The following is a 22362-nucleotide window of genomic DNA, read 5'->3' as shown; positions in this document are numbered from 1 at the left end:
GCACAACAGGTATAAGGCGCTCAGGGACTAGCTGTGGGGGTATGACCCCGAATACCCATGACAGACCACATGGGCTACGCCCCTAGGGGTGGCCCAGCCCATAAGATGAAGCCTTACAGAGCACGACTCTGCTCGGTGCCTCCCACAAGACACCAAGAAGATATCTTGAAGATACTACGAGATCTGTTAGGATACGTATGATCCTAAGATTCCTGTAATCTGTTATTACTTTCCAGTTATCTCTTAGATCTAACTAACTTGTAACTCTGCCCCCCCCAGACTATATAAGGCGGGCAGGGACCCCCTCCAAACTCATGCAATATCGTACGATAGCTAATACAAACCAACAGACCATAGGAGTAGAGTATTATGTCATACTGATGGCCTGAACCTGTCTGACTCATGTGTCTCTGTTGCCTTCTTGTTCTTGATTACACGCCTCTCTGTTGATCAATCTATCTTCATGGGATACCCCTTGAAGGACTACCGATGATATTCTATCGACACTGATAGAGATGCCTTTGTATTGGATAGCCCACACCCTTTCGGTGATGTCAACATCTCCTTTGCTAGGCACAATCAAGGTAGAAACTAGAGAAGGGTGTATTTAAATAGGGAAGTACGTTTACTGTTGTTGGGTTTCCATGTTGATTATTGGGAGGATGAATATGTAGAGGATACCATTGGTCCCTTTGGTAGAGTCATTAGTTGGACTGGGGTCTTAGCTTGTCTGGCTAGAATCATTGTCAGAGCCAGAGTAACTGATCTGGAGTCCATCCCACAATTCATAGCTTTCGCTGACTCACCAGGGTTTCAAGGGGAATCATGGACAATCCAATGCGAAATCATACAGCATGAGATGTTGGGTGTAGGACCAGTAGACGAGGATCAGGTTCTAGTGCAGCAATATATTCAGGGTGTCTAGCAGTTTGACTTCTTTGGACTTGGCCAGCAGATAGAAGCGCCAAATCACAATCACCAGCTGCCAGGCATCAATGATGTAGCACCTGATCTGCAAGAACAACAGGAACAGGAGAATGCCTGGCCCCAATGGCTTGAGAAGATTGCACCCATATAAGCACCTGTTCAGCCTATTTTCCCCCAAGAGATCAATCTAAATGTGGCCCTTCCACTGCTGGCCCAAGATTTGAATGAAGCACCAATGAATGAAGACCTACAAGAAGTTCTGATTCATCCTTGTCCATAGGAAGCACAACAGCAGGCTGAGGAAGTAGTTGCAATTCATTAGCCCATCTAACTAGAGCCACAGCCAACCCAGGAGCAATTGGTTCTATTAGAAGAAGTGGTAGAGAACCAACCATTCATTCCTCCTCCACCACAGCAGCAAATCAACTTCATGCCTCTAGAGATTAATGAAGACGAGTTGATGGCTGATCCTAAGCAGGAGGATGCGAGCTCTAGGTAAGGGGAGGCTAAAAATGTTGGAGATGAGCTGATGGCTAACTTGGAGCAAGTGGAAGCAAATCCTGAATAGGGGAACCTAAAAATCTTGGTGAAATTGGGATAAATAATGATAGTGTGGTCATCAACAATATACAGGTGGGCTTGGTGAGAATTGTGCCCACTTTCATCCCTTTTCAGCCAACCCCTATCATCAAGAATGCAACCAGTGATCACATCTCTAGCCTGCTGCAGCCAATCCCTGTAATCAGCAAGACAGTCAACATTGATGACAATGGGAAATGTGCAGAAATGACTTCTGTGGAGATGCCAAAGAAGTGGGCTGATTTCTTTAAGGTATTCTTAAGCTCCCCATCAAACTTTGCTTGGGCAAAGAAATTGCTGCAAACTCAGTTTTCTGATACTTTATACCAGCCATGGGATGCCACAAAACTCACCCTGCCATCTGAACCTATCAAACAATTGATGGAACAATGTGGTAAACTCAGCACCCTTGACAGCTCGGTAGTGCCAGAAGAGTCACTAATCCTAGAAGATGGAGAAGAATACAACCTATCACCACAGAGCAAAAAAAGAGCAAGGAAACCCAAGACCTAGTCACCAGTTGTGGACTTTGAAGTAAGGAGGAGCAGCAGAGTAAGGGAAAAATTAATGGTTTCAAGCCAAGTTGCTGCGAGCTTGCAAACTACCTTGGATGTAACATGGAACCACCAACTCTCTCACTGGACACACTACAGAACATTGGCATCAAGATGTGCCAGCTAAGCATTGAAGAAGTTGAAGAAGCTACTCTAAGCAGGAAGAAGAAGGCCAAGCCCATTTCAAAGAAGAAGAGGAAAAGCAATGGTAACAAAGATGAAGCTGAAGATGGCGTGGGGTCAAGCATGGAGAAGAAGGCCAACTTATGTTTCAGTCCTGCTCTTTTTATCTCTAGTTTTTCTCTAGTTGTTTTATTATGATAGTTGAACTTATTTCTTGGTGGTTTGGGCTCTATGAGTCTGTATTTTGGATCGGTTGGCCAGTGATCTTTACCTAGCGTTTTAGACTCTTTAAGCTTGTTCTGTGGCACTATAGGCCAGTGATGTTTGCCTGGCCTTTCTCTTTTTAGTTAATGTTTTTAGTGTCTCTTCTATGTGTCTTTTTGGCTTCTATGTGTTCCCTCTGTTCAGGAGGGTTTCTGTTTCGATGGCTTTCTTTTTCTAGTATGGAGAGAATCTCTGTCTCCATAAGTTGTAGCAGGTAAATCCCTACTTCCAAATGAGTACGAACAGATTTTGGAAAATCCTATGTTGGAATGTGAGGGGAGTTAATTCAGATAAAAAATGGAATTCCATGAGAGACAGAGATTGAAAGCAGAAGAGATATAGTGTGCCTTCAAGAAACAAAGAAGGAGATAATTGATCATGTCTTCCTCAAGAACATCTACCCACATGGCTTTGACTCATTTGTATACAAACATTCAACTGGTGCATCAGGTGGCATGCTGGTAGCCTGGATGGGAGCACTCTTTGCTGGAACAGAGGTCTTTTAGAATGATTTTGCTATCTATGTTGAAATGAGATCAGCCCTGAACAATAGCTCTTGGATTCTGACCACAGTATATGCCCCCCTGTACGCCATCTGGCAAGAGAGCCTTTCTAGAGTGGTTTAAGAACATCCAAATGTCAGAACTCATGGAATGGTTAATAGTGGGTGATTTCAACTTAATTCGAAGGCCTGAAGACAGAAACAGGGAGGGAGGAGATGCAACTAAGATGTACTAATTTAATGAAGCCATTGACACTCTAGGACTCATTGAACTCCCCATGCATGGACGTCACTTCACTTGGACCAATAAGTAGCTCTCACCTTTATTAGAGAGATTGGACTGGTTCTTCACCTCCAATGCCTGGACAGAAAAAATACACCAACACAATAGTGAGGTCTATGACAATAGAAACATCAGATCATTGGTCGTGCATCATTGAAATCAACACTAAAATCCCAAAGGGCCATATCTTCAGATTTGAGAACCACTAGTTAGACAGAGATGATTTTGCCACAACGGTAGTATGGGGTTGGTCTACACCGTACCTACCCAATGATTCAGCAAAAGCCTTAACTATCAAATGCAAAAACTTGAGAAAAGTGCTAAAAGATTGGAATGCAAGGACACCACCCTTATCCAAGCTCATCGAAAATGCCAAACTGATTCTGGAGTTTTTGGATTCGATACAATGCTTTAGAGACCTCTCTTTGATTGAATTAAATTTTAGGAAAATTTTAAGTTCAAAGCCAGTCTCTCTACTCAGACAACAGAGAAGATACTAGAAGCAAAGGGGCAAAATTAATTGGGTGAAAGAGGGAGATACAAGCACTAAATACTTCCATGCACATGCAACAATCAGACACAGGAAGAACACTATTGCCTATCTACAAGATGATTTAGGAAATAACATAATAGATCATGATGGTAAAGGCAAAATTTTGTGGGAAAGCTTCAAGGACAGATTAGGAAAGACTGAATTCAAGGAGATGCTCTATAATCTGAATGTCCTCATAACCAGAAATGAAGAACTGAATGAACTGCAAGCTCCCTTCAGCAAACAAGAAATTGACAGTGTCATAAGTGAACTACCAAACAACAAGTCACCTGGACTAGATGGTTATAATAATGAATTCATCAAAGGCTATAGGCCCCTAATTGCTCCTGATTTCTATAGATTGTTTGAAGCTTTATTTGATGAAGAGATTTGTCTTAGAAGTATAAACTCTTCACTCATAACACTCATTCCCAAGAAAGATGGTCCTTCCATAGCTACAGATTATAGACCAATCTCCCTTCTCAACACCTCCCTCAAGCTTATCACTAAAGTGTTAGCTAATAGACTACAGAAGAAAATCAGGCAACTCATACACAAAAACCAATATGGTTTCATCAAGACCAGAACTATTCAAGATTGCCTAGCCTGGGCATTGGAATATCTCCACTTATGCCACAAATCAAAGAAAGAATTGGTTATTTTAAAACTTGATTTTGAAAAGGCTTTTGATAAAGTGGAGCATGAAGCCATTATCCAAGTCCTTAGGGCCAAAGGTTTTGGAGAAAAGTGGAACAATTGGATAAAGAAAATTCTTAACACTGGAACTTCTTCTGTACTACTAAATGGAGTACCAGGCAAGGATTTACATTGCAGAAGGGGTGTCAGGCAGGGAGACCCACTCTCACCTCTACTCTTTGTGCTAGTAGCAGATCTTCTTCAATCAATCCTTAACTAAGCCAAAGATCAAAATTTATTCCACTTGCCTTTACCTATAAGATGTTCATTAGACTTGCCAATAATCCAATATGTTGATGCCACTTTGATAGTCATGGAAGCTTGCAGCAGACAACTCCTCACTCTGAAGGCCCTGCTACACTCTTTTGGTGAATCAACAGGTCTGAAAGTGAGCTATAGCAAATCAGTCATGGTGCCAATCAATATTTAGGAGAGTAACTTGAACATCTGGCAAGGACTTTCAATTGTGAGACAGGCAAGCTGCCTTTCACATATATGGGCCTGCCTCTTGGATTAACAAAGCCCAAAGTCATTGATTTTTCACCTTTGGTCAGTAGGTGTGAAAGAAGGCTAGCTGCAACATCAATTTTCCTCAATCAAGCTGGAAGGCTAGAATTGACCAACTCAGTTTTCTCATCTTTTCCTACTTTCTGCATGAGCACATTTGCACTTCATAACACAGTGATTGCTCAAATTGATAAATTCAGAAAATTGTGTCTATGGAGAGGGACCAATCTCAATGCAAGGCAAAAGCCAAAAGCTGCCTGGACAAATGTTTATAAATCAAAGCAGGAAGGGGGACTGGGAGTGATAGATCTCAAAACTCAAAATGAGGCACTGCTCCTAAAGCACTTGATAAAAATTTTCAACAGAAAAGACCTACCCTGGGTTTCACTTGTATGGGAGAGTTACTATGAGGATGGTAGTTTACCATCCCTAGCCAAGAAAGGCTCTTTTTTGTGGGGAGATATCTTAAAATTATTGGACAAATTCAAAGGGTTAGCAATGGTAAACATCAACAATGCTAGGTCATGCTTCCTATGGACAGACTTATGGAACAACAAGGTCCCAATGCACACCTATCCAGAACTTTTTTCATTTGTGAAATCAAAGACAACAATTCTAGCTGAAGCCAAATCCAAGGAAAACATTCTGAACCTTTTCCATTTACCACTATCACAACAAGCTTTTGATCAGTTGATTCAATTACAGCAAGATCTACAACAGTTAACTCTCAATGACAATAATGACCACTGGACATGTATATGGAATTCGAGAAGGTTTACAGTTGCAAAAACATACAGGCACTTAAGTGGACACAGAGTCATACACCGGAGCTACAATTGGATTTGGAACTGCTCCTGTTAAAACAAGCATAAAGTCTTTGCTTGGCTGATTTTGATTGCCAGGCTGAGCACAAGAGAACTTCTCAGAAGAAAGAACATGGAACTCGAGGATTATACTTGTGTTCTTTGCACCTCATCAATAGAGGAGTCACTGTTCCATTTGCTAATAGATTGCCCTTTTGTCTCCACTTGCTGGAACTAGTTGGATTTACAAATCAACGCACATGTGGATCTCTTTCAAAATCTGAAAAGTTTCAAAAGACAATTACAGATCCCTTTCTTCACAGAAATCACTATCTTGATGTGTTGGTCGATCTGGCAAACAAGAAATGGGATCATCTTCAACAACAAACAACCATCAATTCAAGAAGCCAAAATGACCTTCAAGACTGAATTTGCACTGCTTCTGCTACGCACAAAAAGAAGCTACTTCCCTTTGATTAATTTATGATTAAATAACCTTGTTTAATCTACTTAGTGTGGCTTATTTTTTCATTTCTTTCTTTGTATCTTAATCCTTCTATTCTTGTCTCCCTCTCCTTCCCTCTCTTGTTTGTACTCACTTTTAAACTCTTTTTAATAAATCCCTAGTAGGGGTGCGCCCCTCCTGTTTAACGTAAAAAAAACATGAATCTTAAATAACAGTCAACACAGAGAAGAGAGGTACCGATCAATGTGGAACTGCCTACAGTCAGGGATGCTGTAGTAGCCACTCAGAAGCACACGGGCCAACTTCATTCTGCAACGGCATCGCCAACGATCAGAGTAGTAGCAAACTAACCAACCTCCTCGCTCGCTCTTCCTCCACCAGCCCTCAAGGTCACGGGTATGGCGCCGGAATGCCGAAGACCGGGGCAGCAGCCAGGGGCGAGGGCGGGGGCGGAGGTGGAGACGCGGCGGCGGAGCTTATAGACGTAAGCGATCAGAAGTGTCAACAGCACGCCGAGCACGGCTCCGAGGAATCCAATGCCGACGTCGCGGCCGGCCGTGGAGGAACCGCCGCCGGAGACGCAGACGCAGGGCTTGGTGGCTTGCCCCTGCGTTGGCACGTAGCTCGAGAAGTCGCCGGTGGGAGGTGACAGCTGCGCCATGGTTCTCGCCTCTCGAGGAAGAAGACGATCAGGGCAGGCAGACAGAGACAGCTACAGCTACGGCTGGGCGAGGCCGCGAGAGGCGATCAGTTATACTTGCCGACCACCATGATCCCACGAGCACGGCCCACAAACAATTCCAGCCCAGCGCGAGTGCAGCACCTTTCGAGCGAGCAGGCGGAGTCCGTCCAGCCCACGCGCCGGCACCTTGCGAGCCAGTGGCGCGTCTTCAGTCTTCACGGAGGATTCTCCTTTTTTCCCCTCTTTCTTGTATTTCTTCCTTTTTATTTATTTTCTGCAGTTTTTTATTCTTTTTTATTTTATTTATTTTTTATAATTATGGTTTTTTTTTCATTTTTTCATGTTTGTGTCTTACTTTTTTAATTGTTGGTTTATCGAGCTAATTATGTTCTTTTTCTTTCCAAGGTCCAGATTGGTTTCATCTTTTGTTTTCTTTTTTTCTTTCTTTCTTTTTTTTGTATTTTCATTTCCTTTATCCCTTTTATTTGTATTTTCCTTCTTTACTATTTACTATTTTACTATAATTAATAACTTTGATTAATTGTTTTATTTTCTTTTATTTTTTATTTTCTCTTATTCTTTACATTATTTCTTTTTCTTTTTTCCTTTTATTTTTTATAATTATTTACTTCCTTCTCTTGTTTCTATTTGTTTTTCTTGTTTGTTTTCCTTATGAACGTACATAAAAAATACTCTAATTTTAATTATATCTATAGAAAAATAGACAAACATTTTTAACATTAGACTACTAGATATAATATAAAATATACTGATAATGTTTTTTATTTGATGATGTAGATTTAATGTACTTTTTAATAATAATTTTGGTTAAGTTAAATAAGTTTGATCTAGAGCTACAATGACTTGTAATGTGAAGCAGGGGCAGATCATTTCGGCTCCCGCCGAATCAAAAGTTTGATCTAAAGCTACAATGACTTGAGGTTAATCCTGATATATTATTGTTCTCTGTCACTGAGGTACGTACATTTTCAATGAATTTCATTGCGCAAATAATCTAACTTGCATGCACGATTCCATAGGCCCCATATCTGGACCCCAAGAAGCTGAGTTCATATTGAAGAATACTAAAAAGGTTCATTGATTTTACGGTGCATCAAGCATGGAAAGATTACCAGTAGCGCAAGCTATGGAGAACATCGTGAGAGAGTAAAGAATTTCCTTAAAATGAGAATAATCGTTTACAGGTGTGATTTACAACCTGCTGTTCTTCCAATACACTTCGTAGATTCTATCATTTCTGGCTTGCAATGTTGGATTCTCTAGAAGCTCGGATCTTTATTTATCATGTAAATTTTCTTCCCAATATACCTTTCTTGTTGGAATACAAACATCATCCCTAGATGGTGGTTGAAAGTTGTTAGGGTTAGACCAGCTAGGGTGCTACCCAACCAAACAAGGCAACTGCACCGGACAGGCCTCGCTGGTCTGCCTTGGCCCGGCCTGGCCCGGTAAACAAACCCGCCCTTTGGAGTTGCTCTTGTGTCGTCGATTTGGTGGGATTTTTCAATGATCGTGAACAACATTTGGTCTCTCTGTTTTGTGAACTTTTTATGCTCTGTATTTTTTCCGTTGACAGTCCAGAATAGCAAAGAAAATGTAGAGAATTTTAAATAAATAGTGTACTACCACTATAACACGACATACCTTGTCGACACTTTCTATAGTGGGCAAAGGGGACCTTTGCCGACAGATAACCTCCCGCGAAAGGTTTTTTCGACAGTTTTAGAAACAATCGTGGTAGAAGTCGTCGGTGAAACTTTTGCCGACAGTTAAAGGAATCCCCGACACTTTTTCTGTAGCCAAATGGTGCACCTACGCCGACAGTTGAAACCTTTGCCGACAGTTAACCATTTGTCGACAATTATGACCTACATCGACAGTTAAGACCTTTCCCGACAGTTTGTATGTTGGCGAAACCATTTCCAAGGTATTTTGTGAACCATGCCCTGTCCAGCAACGAAACTATCGATAAAACTGTATTGCAGATATAGATATAAATACAATTTGAATAATTTGACAAATCCACTTTTGTTCATATAGAAGGCGTCACATTGACCAAATCCACTTGATTTTATAGAAATAATATATTAGATCTTCCACACATACACAAACTGTCTTGTACTAACTGATTATGGCTAAAGCTAAGAGATCAATAAATCATGACTTGGGCACAAAAACGGCATGACTTCCATGTCTGGCCCTGTTTTTACACTAAGAATATGGAAACTGCATGAGAGAGTTTAAGTATTCAAGCTCAGAGTAATTTCTTAGTGTACTTAGACATTCCACTTGAAATAAAAACTAGGATGAAAATTGCTTTGATTGTGAAAAACATAGTGACATAATTAGTGCATCTTTTGGACAATAAACTCACCCAAAAATTTCTAGGAAAACCATTTCTTCCTTAGGAGCTTCAAGAATCTGGGAAAGGAAAAGATAGCCTTGCTTAGCTTGTAGCAGTGGTAGTGTGGTACAAGAAAAGGAAAAACATAAGGCAGGAAAAGGAATAAATTATATAATATAGAGGGCTCTTGTAGTCTTGTAGCTTACCCTTTTGCAAACTCAACAATCAATCGGCTTCTGTTGGACAACAAACGCAAACTTGTGCTTCATATCCACATAACACACTCTATGGAAATGGTTTCCAGAAACAGTACCACCGTCAAGAAGCAAGTAGAGAAATAAATCACCGGCAAGAAGGAACTAAACCAGGGCATGACTGTGAATTTCCATTAAAACAGGTAATTTATTTTTTTCTCAAAATGATCAGCAAAGTTACAACTTTGGGAGAACAGCTAACAATTGCACAAGGGCACCCTCAAAACCTTCAACACGACCATCCAAGTTAAAACATGAAGGGTGTGCGGAACTAATTATAATAGAAACAATGCTGAGAATGATAGCACATAGTAGCCTAGGATGCCAATCACAACAGGCAACAAAGGTTCTAATGTTTTTTTTTCTATATTTCAGAAGGAAAGCAAAGAATAAAAGTATTTCATTTCATTTTATTTGATTAGATATCTCAAACCTTGAATTCACGTGCAATGGAGAAAATCTTCTATTGGGTTCATAAATCCGGGGTCCCCAAAAGACCCGCTTCCCTGCAAAACCCGGCCCAATAGGCGGCGCAGCGACAACGCGCGCCTGGTGAAGGGTCGAGATGGTGACTAGAGGGGGGGGGGTGAATAGTCTTTTCTAAAACTTAATCGCGTCGGCTAACCGATACAAATGCGGAATTAAAACTATCGGTCTAGCCAAGACTATACCCCACTATATATGTTCACTAGCACCTTGCAAAGATAACAATTATGCAACAAAGGTGCCGGGCTAGCTAGAGCTCTCCTAAACAATTCTAGGAGCAAGGTTACATAAACCTAGGCCACTAGTACTTTAAGCGATAAGGGAGCTCCTACACATGCTAGTAAGCAAAAGTACAAAGCTAACTAAGCTCACTAGCAATGCTCAATAACAAGGCAACCAATGCCTAATTAGAGAGCGCAAATACTTAGTTACACAAACTAAGCAATGTGACTAACAAGGTTACTAAAACCAAAGTAGCCACGCAAGGGAGCTACTTCTATGCTACACAAGCAAGAAGATAATTAGCAAGCTACACAAGCTATCTAATTACAAGAGCAACTACACAAGCTTAATATGTATAAAAAAATTGTAAGCTTGTGTAATGGGGATGCAAACCAACGGGAAGAACAAGGTTGACATGATGATTTTTCTCTCGAGGTTCACGTGTTTGCCAACACGCTAGTCCTCGTTGTGTCGACCACTCACTTGGTGGTTCGGTGGCTAATTAGCATCACCCGCTAAGCCCGCACGTCGGGCGCCGCAAGAACCTACCCCTTGAGTGAGGGTAGCTCAATGACACGCTTTACTAGAGTTGCTCTTCGCGGCTCCCACGGGGCAAGCACAATGCCCCTCACAAGCACTTCTTCGGAGTGTCGCACAAGCTTCTTGCGCGCTTCGACGGAGACCACCACCAAGCCGTCTAGGAGGTGGCAACCTCCAAGAGTAACAAGCACCACCGGCTTGCAATTCGATCACCTAGTGCCACTCGATGCAACCTCACGATGCAATCGCACTAGAATCACTCACTCACACAATCGGATGATCGCTATCAAGTATGTGTGAGATGGAGGGCTCTTAAGCACTCACAAGCATGGACACTAAGTCCCTTGAGGTGCTCAGCGCCAGCCATGGCCGAGGGCCACTTCTATTTATAGCCCCAAGGGCTAAACTAGCCGTTACCCCTTCACTGGGCAACGGTCGGGCCGACCGGACGTTCCGGTCGTATTGACCGGACGCTGGACCTCAGCGTCCGGTCGCTCGCAGACGACCACGTGTCCCGATTCTAACGATCACTTGACTTGACCGGACGCAGCAGCTTCAACTGACCGGACGCTGAACCCCCAGCGTCCGGTCATTTCCAGTAAGCTCCCGAGCATGACCGGACGCGTCCGGTCGAACGCGATCGGACGCAGCCAGCGTCCGGTCACTCTCCAGCTACTGCTACACTCGACGTCAGTGTGACCGGACGTAGCCTGCCAGCGTCCGGTGCATTCAGATCCAGCGTCCGGTCAGTTGACCGACGCCAGCATCTTCTCCATTCTCTTCACCCTTGCTCAAGTGTGCTAACCACAAGAATTTGCATCCGGCGCAATAGAAAATAGGTATTCCATTTTCCCGAAAGCACCGAATCCCGCCTCACAAGCTCGGCGGGAGGGAGAGAGGGACCCAAACCCATCTCACCCCTGCAAACACCACCTCCTTTGTAAATGTGCCAACACCACCAAGTGTGCACCACCATATGTATGTGTGTTAGCATTTTCACAATCATTTCCCAAAGGATGTTAGCCACTCAACTTGCCACGCCACTCGATCCTAGCGACAATGCAAAGTTAGATCACTCGAGTGGCATTAGATGACCGATATCTAAACAAGTTTGCCCCTCTTGATAGTACGGCCATCTATCCTAAGCCCGGTCATAAACTTCTCTACACACCTATGACCGGTGAAATGAAATGCCCTAGGTTATACCTTTGCCTTGCGCATTCCATTCCATCTCCTTCAATGTTGATGCAACACATGCACCAACACGATCAACAATGATATGATCCACTTCATATCATCACATGATCATATTGGTTCATCGATCTTGACTATACTTGCTCTTCACCGTTGCCATCGTCCATCGGCGCCAAGTCTTGCTCAAGCTTCACCGCCACGCGGTCCATCACTCCAAAGCCTTCGACTTGCCCTTCACGCTTGCAACCGGTCCATCAAGCCAAGTCTTGTCTTGATCTTCTCCACCTTGATCACATGACTCAATGTCATGTCTCATGTGCGTTTAAGCTCCTTCATCATCACATGTGTGAGCTTTGCAACATCTCCAAGCCATTTTCACCTTCATGGCATATGTTGCTCACACACATGTACCTATGGACTAATCACCTGTGTATCTCATATAAACACAATTAGTCCACCTAGGTTGTCACTCAATTACCAAAACCAAACAAGGACCTTTCACCTGGGCCGACCCAGATACATAATGACAAGCCGAGACAACGATCCGGTCCCCGACCAGAAGGCCTGCCCAAGGTGGGACCACAATCCGACTCCGACCTCCTTCTCCGACCGAGAATACATCAGACTTCTGCTCACTACTCTTTCCCGACTGACATGATCGGGACCGACTGACCGGGGACGCCCGCTCGGTGAGGGCCCAAAGATCAGGCAAAGCAGATAAGGTAAGGCGCTCAAGTCAACAGCAATACCGAGGACCGTACCCTACCATGCCCTACGCACCTGTAGGATGGTGCCACCAGGTCATGCCAGACGGGCACTATACAACCTTTCGGACGTGTCAGAGCACAAACAGTATTGTAGGCGCCAATGTTTGTTGTACCAGGTAAACATGGTAGAGCCTGCCAGATGCGTCTGAACATAAATAGTATTATGGGCGCCGACGACCGTCTCATACCCAACAGCGTGGGCAACAAGACTAGGTAGCACACGTATACACTCTTTCTCTTTCTCTCTAACTTATAAGGCCATTCCTTTCAACTATAAAAGGGGATACGCTCTCTCCCAACAAAGGCCGCTGGACGACTCGAGGACTCGACGACCTGATGACTCGAACAACTCAATAGCTCTAGCACTCGACATCTACACAGAGCATACGCTCCAATACTTATCGCACATTAGAGCACCCCATCACTCTCTTCCATTCGGTTCAGAGTCCAACCGGACCTTTAACACCTTCTTCTCATTCCTTACTCGTTTGTAACCCCACAGCAAACTTTGAGCACCTAGACTTAGGAATAAAGTAAGCGATCGACTGAAACTGGACATAGGGCACATTGCCTGAACCAGTATAAATCCTGTGTCATCGCATGCTAGGCCACATCTGATCACAATGCACGGTAAAACTACAAATATTTACTTGTTGGTCACTTTTTGCACCGACATCTCTAGAATAAAATAGTAGCATGGCTGACCATGATTTCCTTATAACTCAGTAAGTCTTGTATTATGTAGAATCATGTCCAAATAGGTGGCACTTCAACCAGGTGAGGAAGGCATGAAAAATATATTGTTACATCCAATCAATCAAGGGTTCAATGCCAAAGAAACAATAATTTGTAAGGAAATTTTCATAGGCATTCTGCTACCACCAGCAATCCAAACAGTCTTTAAGTGTTCCCTACCTTTTCATGGAATTTGGTTATGGTATAAGCGTATAGGCCAAATGTCATCTATTATCCAATAGGTAGTTTGTGGAAACTGGACTCTGCAATCTAGTGGAATCAAACGGGGCCTAAGTTGCATCAGTGGTTCTGTAAACTAAACAGAGCTAAAAGAAAACATTGGAATACAGATCAAAAGCAGCCTTGACTCGTCAAAATTCAAAAAAAAATGTTTCATGGAAAATGCATAAAACATCTCATATTTATAACCAGGATAACCTCCCATATCTGCCAAAAAGGTATTCAAGGTCCTGTGTCCTTGTACGGGAGGAGACACGACCCACATACAGCTGTGTGTTTCCACCATAACGATCATCATAATGATCACCATGGCAGGGCTTCTTGGTTGCAACACATAATCGATTATATTAGCATCTGTACCAAGAATATAAAGCAAGGAAGCATCGACACAGAAAACACCTGCATGTGGCATGAATTTTCATGATACAAAAGGTAATCCCTAATAACACAGAAACATCCATGGTGCATTCCAAGTCAGATTTGTTTCATCGGTAAATAGTACCTAATAGTAAAAACCCCTCCAATCGAGCAAAACTTGATACTTGTCTAGCAAGGATTACAGATCCATCTGCGCACAATCAGGGCGGACACACTAAAGGACATGGGTGTACACATACACCCGCACAGATCCATAGGTTTTGCAAAAAAAACTGACATGTATAGACTAGTAATTAGATCGGTTCCAAATATAAATAGCTTGATTTAGGGTTTGGGCGCTTGGTTTCGCACAGCAGCAAAGGGAAGAGAAGTGGTGGGCATACTTGGTGTGTGCTCATCGATGGCATAGAGCGGCGGCGGTGGTCCTGCGCCCAAACCCTAGCAAGAGGGGGAATGAGGATGAGGGGAAGGGAATGATGTGGAGGATGAGATGGGGGATGTAACGCACTTGAATGCACACCGCACGGGAGATCCACTGCAGTGCGGCAGCACTCGCTTACCGGCGGCGGGCTGGGGCGTCGGTGGCGCCCGGCGGCGGCGCTCGTCGATGGCGCTCGGCGGTGGGCGGGGGCATCTGTGGTGCCCAGCGGTGCCGCCGTATGGTGGCGCTCGTCATAGCTCTCAGTGTGTGGCGGCGCTTTGGCAAGGGGGGCGTTGGGGTGCCGCGGCGGCAATGTTGGGAGCACTGTCGTAGGGCGGCGGGTGTAGGGATTTTTTTAATTTGTTTTGGGTGTGCGGAGCCGGAGTGGGTGGAAGAGTTTTCGACGCTTTCTTGCGTGGGTCTCAATATTTCGGCGTCCTGCTTTGGCCCCATGATTTTGCCGCTGGCGGCCCACACGCGGGTACTCCTTGGCCAACACTTGCACAGTTGCCCTGTATAGGCTATGCCAACACTTTCTAAGTCTTCTAATTTTTGCCGACACTTTTTCCGCCAGCAGAGAAACGCTGACAGATAATTTGTAGTCTTACAGTCTTATTGCCGACAGATGATTAGACATTAAAACGATATACAATTGGCAATACATAATATGTCGTCGAAACCTGCCTTTTATCAACACATAAGTGTAGACAAATGTGTGTCATGGTGTAGTGTACATAGGACCGTGCAAGCTAGCAATGTGCTATACTGCTATGCTTCCGTCCATGCATACGGTCCAAATGGCATTCTTGGGAATCCCACTTCGCCGGCACAAGCATCTGGTTTCTTTATTAATCATCTACTAATCTTAATCTGCTTCTGTCGGTAATACCCGGCAACGTCTCGGCTGTGCTAGTCAGACTTGGGAAGAGAACCTATCACTCCTCGCCACGTCCCCCTACCGACAACATCCTACGCTTGCATTTGCATCATTGCATGGAGTAGTATTCCTTGGAGATTGTAATGGCAGGCAGGCACGACATCTTTTCTTTTTCTGTTCTACATAATGATATTTTTCTTCTCTCCCTTTTTTTATTGAAATGGTTTTTCTTCTCGCCTACCCTCTACTATTACTGCTCAGATTAGAAAAGGCTTGTCAACGGCTAAGACTGCCATAGCCCATAGCTCTGCAGCAGCAGCAAGATTCCTCCTGGTCACGGGACGGGCTGTTCGACGGAACTGAAAAATAAATTAAAATATTGTTTTGACCGATTGTTGTGAGAGAAAAATATTATTCTATCTGAACGTAAATAGTATTTCTATGAGTGAGCTGGTCAGCCGGGCTGACCTGTGCAAGATTTAATGAAGAAAAATAAGGTTTGGCTGGTGACATTTTAATCCACAGCAGATTAGCTCGATCATGTCCATGCCCAAAGCGATCAATTTGATTTGCTGCTGATCTTGAAACCAAAAATGAGAAATCTCTCTGGATCTGCCAGCCAAATCATGACAGTTCTTGTTGGATTTGTGGAAGAGTGTGATAGACGCCAGCGTGCCATGCCAGGACGGAAGCTTTTTTCTGCACGCCCCTTCCCTTGCCTGTCCAACGGGAAAAGGCGGACATGATAAGGGTGAGAGGCCAGGGACGTTTCCGTCTCGCAGAGCACGTGAAACCATCTGCGGTAATCACTTTGTTATCCCATGCGGGAGGTTAAAAATCATTGTTGTTTACTGTAGTTCGGTGTATTAGAGAGAGAGCAGAGAACCGTTGAAATTAGCCTTGCCGGAGTACAGTACAGGAGCTGTACTATTATCCAACTTGCACCTATATATAGCCTTTAATTAAAATATAGTTTTACTGTATTAGTAAAGTATACTGTTTTATTATAGCATTATCCGCTTGAAACAGAGATTCTCTAGGAAGCAGCAGCATGTCGGGCGGAATGTGGGAAAAAAAAAGTCAACAAGGCCACGACATGTGTCGCAACGGGTCAATGCACTCATAAAGTCCCCGTTCGCTGGTCTGAAACTTAGCTAAAACTGGCTGAAAAACACGGTTCCGGCTGAATTGTTGTGAGAGAAAAATACTGTTCCGACTAAAAAAAGAAGTCCAACAAATCGAATATGGGATAAGCCGAACATGGCCAAAGTTTATAGTATGAAATTTTACTGAGAGGGATCTCGAGTATCATGTCTGACACTTTAACATTCCCTGCCAAAATCCATATACACATACACATTTTTCCAATATAAAAACTGTTCAAAACTTACTATATATTTATCATGTTTGTATATGAGCATCGACATAACCCAACTAGTATGGCATGATGAGATATGAGTTCCTAAACCGTTGAAAAAGTCAGCAGGTGCGCGCAAGGATTCCGCAACGGGCCACTGCTAAGATTTAGGAAAGGGCAGGGCTACGAATTTCGAAAGGCGGTTGCTTTATTCCGCTTCTGCCGTTGCCGTCCCGATCCCCCGTTCGTCGATATCCAATCGGACGGCGGGCAACTGCGCGAATCCCTCTCGCCTCCACCTGGCCCTCGCGTCGCCGGCCGCCACGCCCACGACGACCAGCTCGCTCGCCTCACGTCCGTTCTGTTCTGTCCTCCTGCAGAGCCTGTCCACCACCTCCATTCTCCACTTCTGCCCCCCCCCCCCCCCCCCCCCCCCCCCCCCCAACCGTCTCTCCCCTCCCCTCCTAAAGCCTCCTCCTTGCCGCACCTCATGCCTTGACGACGCCATTGGTAGCTTCGCCTGTTGGTCGGAGCGCAGGGGAAGCGAGAGGGAGGAAGGCGAGCGCTAGGAGGAGGGAGGAGGTCGCGGAGCAGTGGCAAGATGTTCGACAGCTTGCTCAACTCCAAGTTCTACAACAAATGGTACCGAAAGATTGCCTTTTCTTCGCTAGGTTTCTTGGTTCTCGGCTTGCTCTGTTCCCGGTCTCCGTAGGATTCGTTCCTTCTCGCGGCTGCTGTTCCTCGGACGATTCTACTCGGGTTCTTTGGTTTCTTGGATGGATAGTTTCTTCGCTGGGTTTGGATTTCTGTTTTCTTTTTCTGCCTTTTCTTCGCTTTTATTTCTCCGGGATGTGATGCTGAATGCGGTTTCCCTCCCCCATGTTCGCGACGATTTGGTTGCGCTTGTTTAACCTGAACGGGAAAAGCGGCTTCTGTTCTTGGGTTGGGCTAACCAATCTTTGGTTTGTTTGTCTGTTCCACGACGGATGCAGTAAGCACGCCATCAAATGCATCCGGACGCGGATGGCTCCGATAAGGCGGAAGAAGCACGCCATGATCCGGTTCCTGAAGAAGGACGTCGCCGACCTCCTCGCCAATGGCCTCGACACCCACGCCTTCGGAAGGGTATGTTTCTTTTCTTCAGCCGGGCGCTCTGTTGTTCAACGTTGCTTATGCATCGCTCTAGAGTCGCGAATGGGTTTTGTTCTGGGGAAAAAGCGAGTTGGGGAGTCTTGTCTAGGGGTTTAATTGATGGATTTTACCGGTTGGGGGTTAACTTGGTGTAGTGTTTTCTGTTTCCTGGCATTAATTGCTATTTGGAATGCAGATGGATGGCCTGATAGTTGAGCTGAACCATGCTTCTTGCTATGATATGATCGAAAGGTTCTGTGATTACATTGGAAAACAACTGGGAAGCCTTCAGAAGCAGAGGTAAATATAATCAGCTCAACTAACGTTTCTTTTTTGTTTCCTCATTTCTGTTGTCAACTACTAACAATCATGGTAACATTGAGGAATTAATCTATGGAACACATTGTTAATGGCCAAGAGTGTTGGTTATGAGCCTTATGGCATACCACCCCATGTCTGTCGGGGCTGGCTGCGATGCATTCTGTTAAGTAATCAAGACAGTAGTTCAGTAGCGCTAGCATTCATAATACTTCTGCGGTGTATGCTTGGTTTTTGGTGTTAGTAAAAGTATTCATTGTAGTTCAGTTAGTGAATTCCATGTTTCCCACTACCGTTTAGAAGTATGCAAAGAGTGCAAACAGAAAAGTGTTATCTTGATGCTCAAACAATGAACACATTTCTTTTGTGTTTTTCCTTTCCAAACAGGGAATGTCCCCCAGAATTCAGGGAAGCTGTGTCAACCCTGATTTTTGCTGCTGCTCGGTATCCTGATTTACCTGAACTTTGTGACCTAAGGCACATATTCACAGAGAGATATGGAAATTTTGTTGAGCATTTTGTTAGCCGGGAGGTATGCAAGATGATGCTAATTTATTGTTATTGAATTGTTTTATGCTTTTTGTGGTCCTATACATAACATATTCACAGTATTATCAATCCTTCTGTCTGCAGTTCATTCGGAAACTTGACAGTACACTGTTCACTAGTGAGGAAAAGTTGCAAGTCATGCAAAGTGTTGCTGAAGAATTATCCGTTAGTTTTGATGCCAAGGAATTGCATCTCAAGTTATGGGCCACACCGGAAACAGAACATGTAAGTGCTCCACAAATTTATTACCTGTTTTCTCCAAACAAATTTATTACCTGAACTATGATGTAGGCACACAAAAATGTGTCCTTAACTTGAAATCATGTAATGTGTTTTCCACTGTTCCTTAGGATATGCTTGAGAAGGGTTCAGGGAAGCCAGCAGAACTACCAATGCCTTTATCCAGCAAGCAGAGATGCGTTGAGGATGCTCCATGTGAAGAACAAGAGGATATCCTTGAGAAGAGTTCGAGGAAGCCAGCAGAACTAGCAATGCCTTTATTCGACAAGACAAAGTGCGATGGGGATGCTCCATGTGAAAGAAAAAATAAGAATATGCTTGAGAATTACTCAATCAAGCCCGTAGAACTAGCAACTGCTTCATCCAACAAGCAGAAGGTTACTGAGGATGTTCCATGTAAAAGAAACTATGATGCTGAACCTGCACACCATACTGAGAAAGTGGAAATACAGTTGATCCAAAAGGATATTCAAGCTGATGCACACCATACAATTGATAAGAATTCGAGGAAGCAGCAACCTGATGTGTCTGATGAGAAGGAACATTTGCAGAAACCAGTGTCTCCTGTGGACACTAACAGAAGGAACACCCAAAAAGATGTTCAGAAGCTTAACAGAAGAGCTGTCCGCCCTTTGGAAAAGGAGCTGATGGAAGCAGTGGAGCTTGATCTCAATGGCCTACCTAAGAATGGATTTGGTGCAGTCAAATTTCCTGAAACAGAAGGCAACAAAACAGTTCAACTAAATGTCAACGCAAACGAGGCTGTGAGAGATTACCATATTGAAAAAGAGAATAACGAAGTCCTTCATGGTTCACGCATGCCTGGTGGTCCTGAACACAATCAAGGACGTCCAGTGAGTCCTCTTAGCGGTAACACTAGAAACAAGGCTCCTTACACTAAGCGGAATGTTGCAAACATGAAGAATCCTACTGAAAAACAAGCAAACAATGGTTTCTTGCATGATAAACAGCAGCATTTAGCTGATCTGGGATGCCCGGTGCAGAAAGGACAAGGACTGCCAGAGAGGGCAGGTACTATGCTGCCTCCTTATGTTAAACCAAAATCTAACATGCAACCTGTGAATGATGATCCTGAAAAGCGCACTCCAAGTGGTTACAGCAAGCCCAATATCCCTGGACAAACTGATCACTTGGAGAACAAAGATGTGCTTCGACCTGTTTCTGTTAGAAGGAGAACTGCAAAGCTGCCAGCACCTGTTGATGCTTATGTTGAGGTGCCTAACAATGAGAAGGTCACAAGCCAAACACCCAAAAGTCACAGAAGCCACTCAAGCAGGCAGAATGGTGCTAAATATGACCAGAACCGGAAATGCAATGGGACTGGTGATGCTGGTAGCGGGACGAATGCTCAGAGAACTCCAAGTAGCCAATCAAAGCACATAGGCAGGAGGAATGGAACTTTAAACCACAACAATGACTACAGCAGGTTGATGCAGCGTAGGCAACCTGAAGCAGATGAGACTACTATTGATTTTGGCAATCTCTTGCCACGAAATGCAAATGGACAGAGGCGACACAACAGTGGATGCAACGGAGACCTTGATGAGGAGGAAAAGATGATGGACAAACTTTTGATGCACTATAGCAAGAAGAAAGGTTCGGTACCGACCAACAATGAAGCAAATATAGCTTTTGATGCTCTCCAGAAGGTTTCCTTGCATCCCCCAGGTAGAGCTATCTCGCTACCACCTGAATCTGTTGGCCCGGGTGAAGATGCGAAGGCTCCTGCTCGGTCCACCTCACTTCAGCCTGATGGTCCTAGGAGTGCGCATGTGCTCCCAAAAATTCCAGACTTTGATGAATTGGCTGCTCGGGTCAAGGCTCTGAGGAAGGCTTGAGGTGGCATAATGCTCGGGTCAAGGCTCTGAGGAAGGCTTGAGGTGGCATAAGATGGTCTCTGGCTTGTGTACACGTTCTTTCAGCTGAAGAGTTGATCCTTTGTTGACAGTTCCTTGCAAGACACAACCACGGAGTCGTTCTTTGATGTGCAGTTCCTATAAGAGATTAAACAGATTTGTGTATGTGTTTTACTCTCTTTTTTTTTCTGTTAGATTTTTTTTACAGTGCTCTTGTTATAGGTTTTCCTTTGAACCAGGTGTTTGTGTAGAATAGGAGCACTGGTTTCAGGTTAACACGATATATAATACAGTTGATAGGGATTTTCCATTGCTTATTCTTTATTTGTTTGATAGGGATTTGATTGGATATATTGTACCTCCAAATTGCATTGCCAGATGTACTAAATTCACCATTTCATGATGGAATGTGTGTAAATGATGATAAATTCTCAGGGATACTTTCTCTTCAGCTGCTTAGATTTGTATGAGCGCTGTATGTTTGTGCATACTACATAGAGCAGGATTTACAGCCCTGCCGTCTGCAAGGGAGATTTACTTTTACATTCCTAGTCACCTGTACTGGCCTCCGTAGTCCTTGTCTTTTGTCATTTGCAGGAGGTACAATTTTTTTGTTCGTTCGTTCGTTTGTCATGTGAGAACCATATTTTGCAAGAGGTACACTTGATTCCTACACCTATCCGTAATGTTGAATACTTTTATCTGCAAAATTTTGCCGGATTGTTGAAACTTTGTCGTTTAGATGTAATGCCTTCAGTTGAGAGGTGGTGCAGAAGGTAAAGGGTAGCATTGCAATGCAAGTTCCCTGTTATAAATTTCAAGGTGAATTCCCTCCGAACAATGGAGTCCATTTCCCCTCTCTAGCTCTAGCTAGCCAACCGAATCTACATTACATCGACCTGCTCATGTCGATTTTTTTTTTAAATTTGAACACTTTTTGAAAACTAATTTTAAATCTAACACGGTCTTTTTTTTTTAAAAAAAAACTAACACTTTTGGCCGCGTCTATTGTCCTGGCGCGGTCAAATGCCTATACCGTGCCATGCATGGTGGTGCGACAGAGGGCTGACGTGGCGGCGACCGGAATCGCTGACCGCTGACGGGGCAGGGCCTGCCGCGCAACCGATCTTGGTGCAGCACTGCCGCGCCCTGATCCGTGGCGCGGCAGAGCTGAATAAATATCGCGAGCGAGCCCCCGCCCGCACGCACCCCTGCCCGCCCGCCGCCAACGCCCGCATGCGGCTGCGCCTGCCCACGCGGGGCAGCGCAGCGCCGACGTTCGTGGCGCGGCCGGCGCAGGTGCTGCGCTGCGTGGCGCTGCCCCGCGTGGGTGGGCGCGGCCATGTGCGGGCGCTGGCGGGGGGCGGGCGGGGCAGGGGTGCGTGCGGGCGGGGGCTCGCTCGCGATATTTATTCGGCTCTACCGCGCCACGGATCAGGGCGCGGCACTGCTGCGCCAAGATCAGTGGCGCGGTAGGCCCTGCCCCGTCAGCG

At 44.4% G+C, this 22362-nt stretch overlaps 1 protein-coding gene across 1 annotated transcript; it reads left to right on the top strand.

The window, feature by feature from the left end:
• The first annotated feature begins 17195 nt into the window (after positions 1-17195).
• On the top strand, positions 17196-21292 carry LOC136522430 (uncharacterized). Its single transcript, XM_066516251.1, has 6 exons — positions 17196-17396; positions 17747-17879; positions 18082-18185; positions 18591-18735; positions 18837-18977; positions 19103-21292. The coding sequence occupies exons 1-6, from the start codon at positions 17356-17358 to the stop codon at positions 20849-20851; spliced, it is 2313 nt and encodes a 770-aa protein (XP_066372348.1). The 5' UTR covers positions 17196-17355; the 3' UTR covers positions 20852-21292.
• Positions 21293-22362: the final 1070 nt, after the last annotated feature.

This window comes from Miscanthus floridulus, chromosome 18 (genome assembly GCF_019320115.1).
Source record: "Miscanthus floridulus cultivar M001 chromosome 18, ASM1932011v1, whole genome shotgun sequence".
Classification (NCBI taxonomy): domain Eukaryota; kingdom Viridiplantae; phylum Streptophyta; class Magnoliopsida; order Poales; family Poaceae; genus Miscanthus; species Miscanthus floridulus.
The sequence above is the reverse complement of the archived record's forward strand: the minus strand, read 5'-3'. Positions and strand labels throughout refer to the sequence as shown.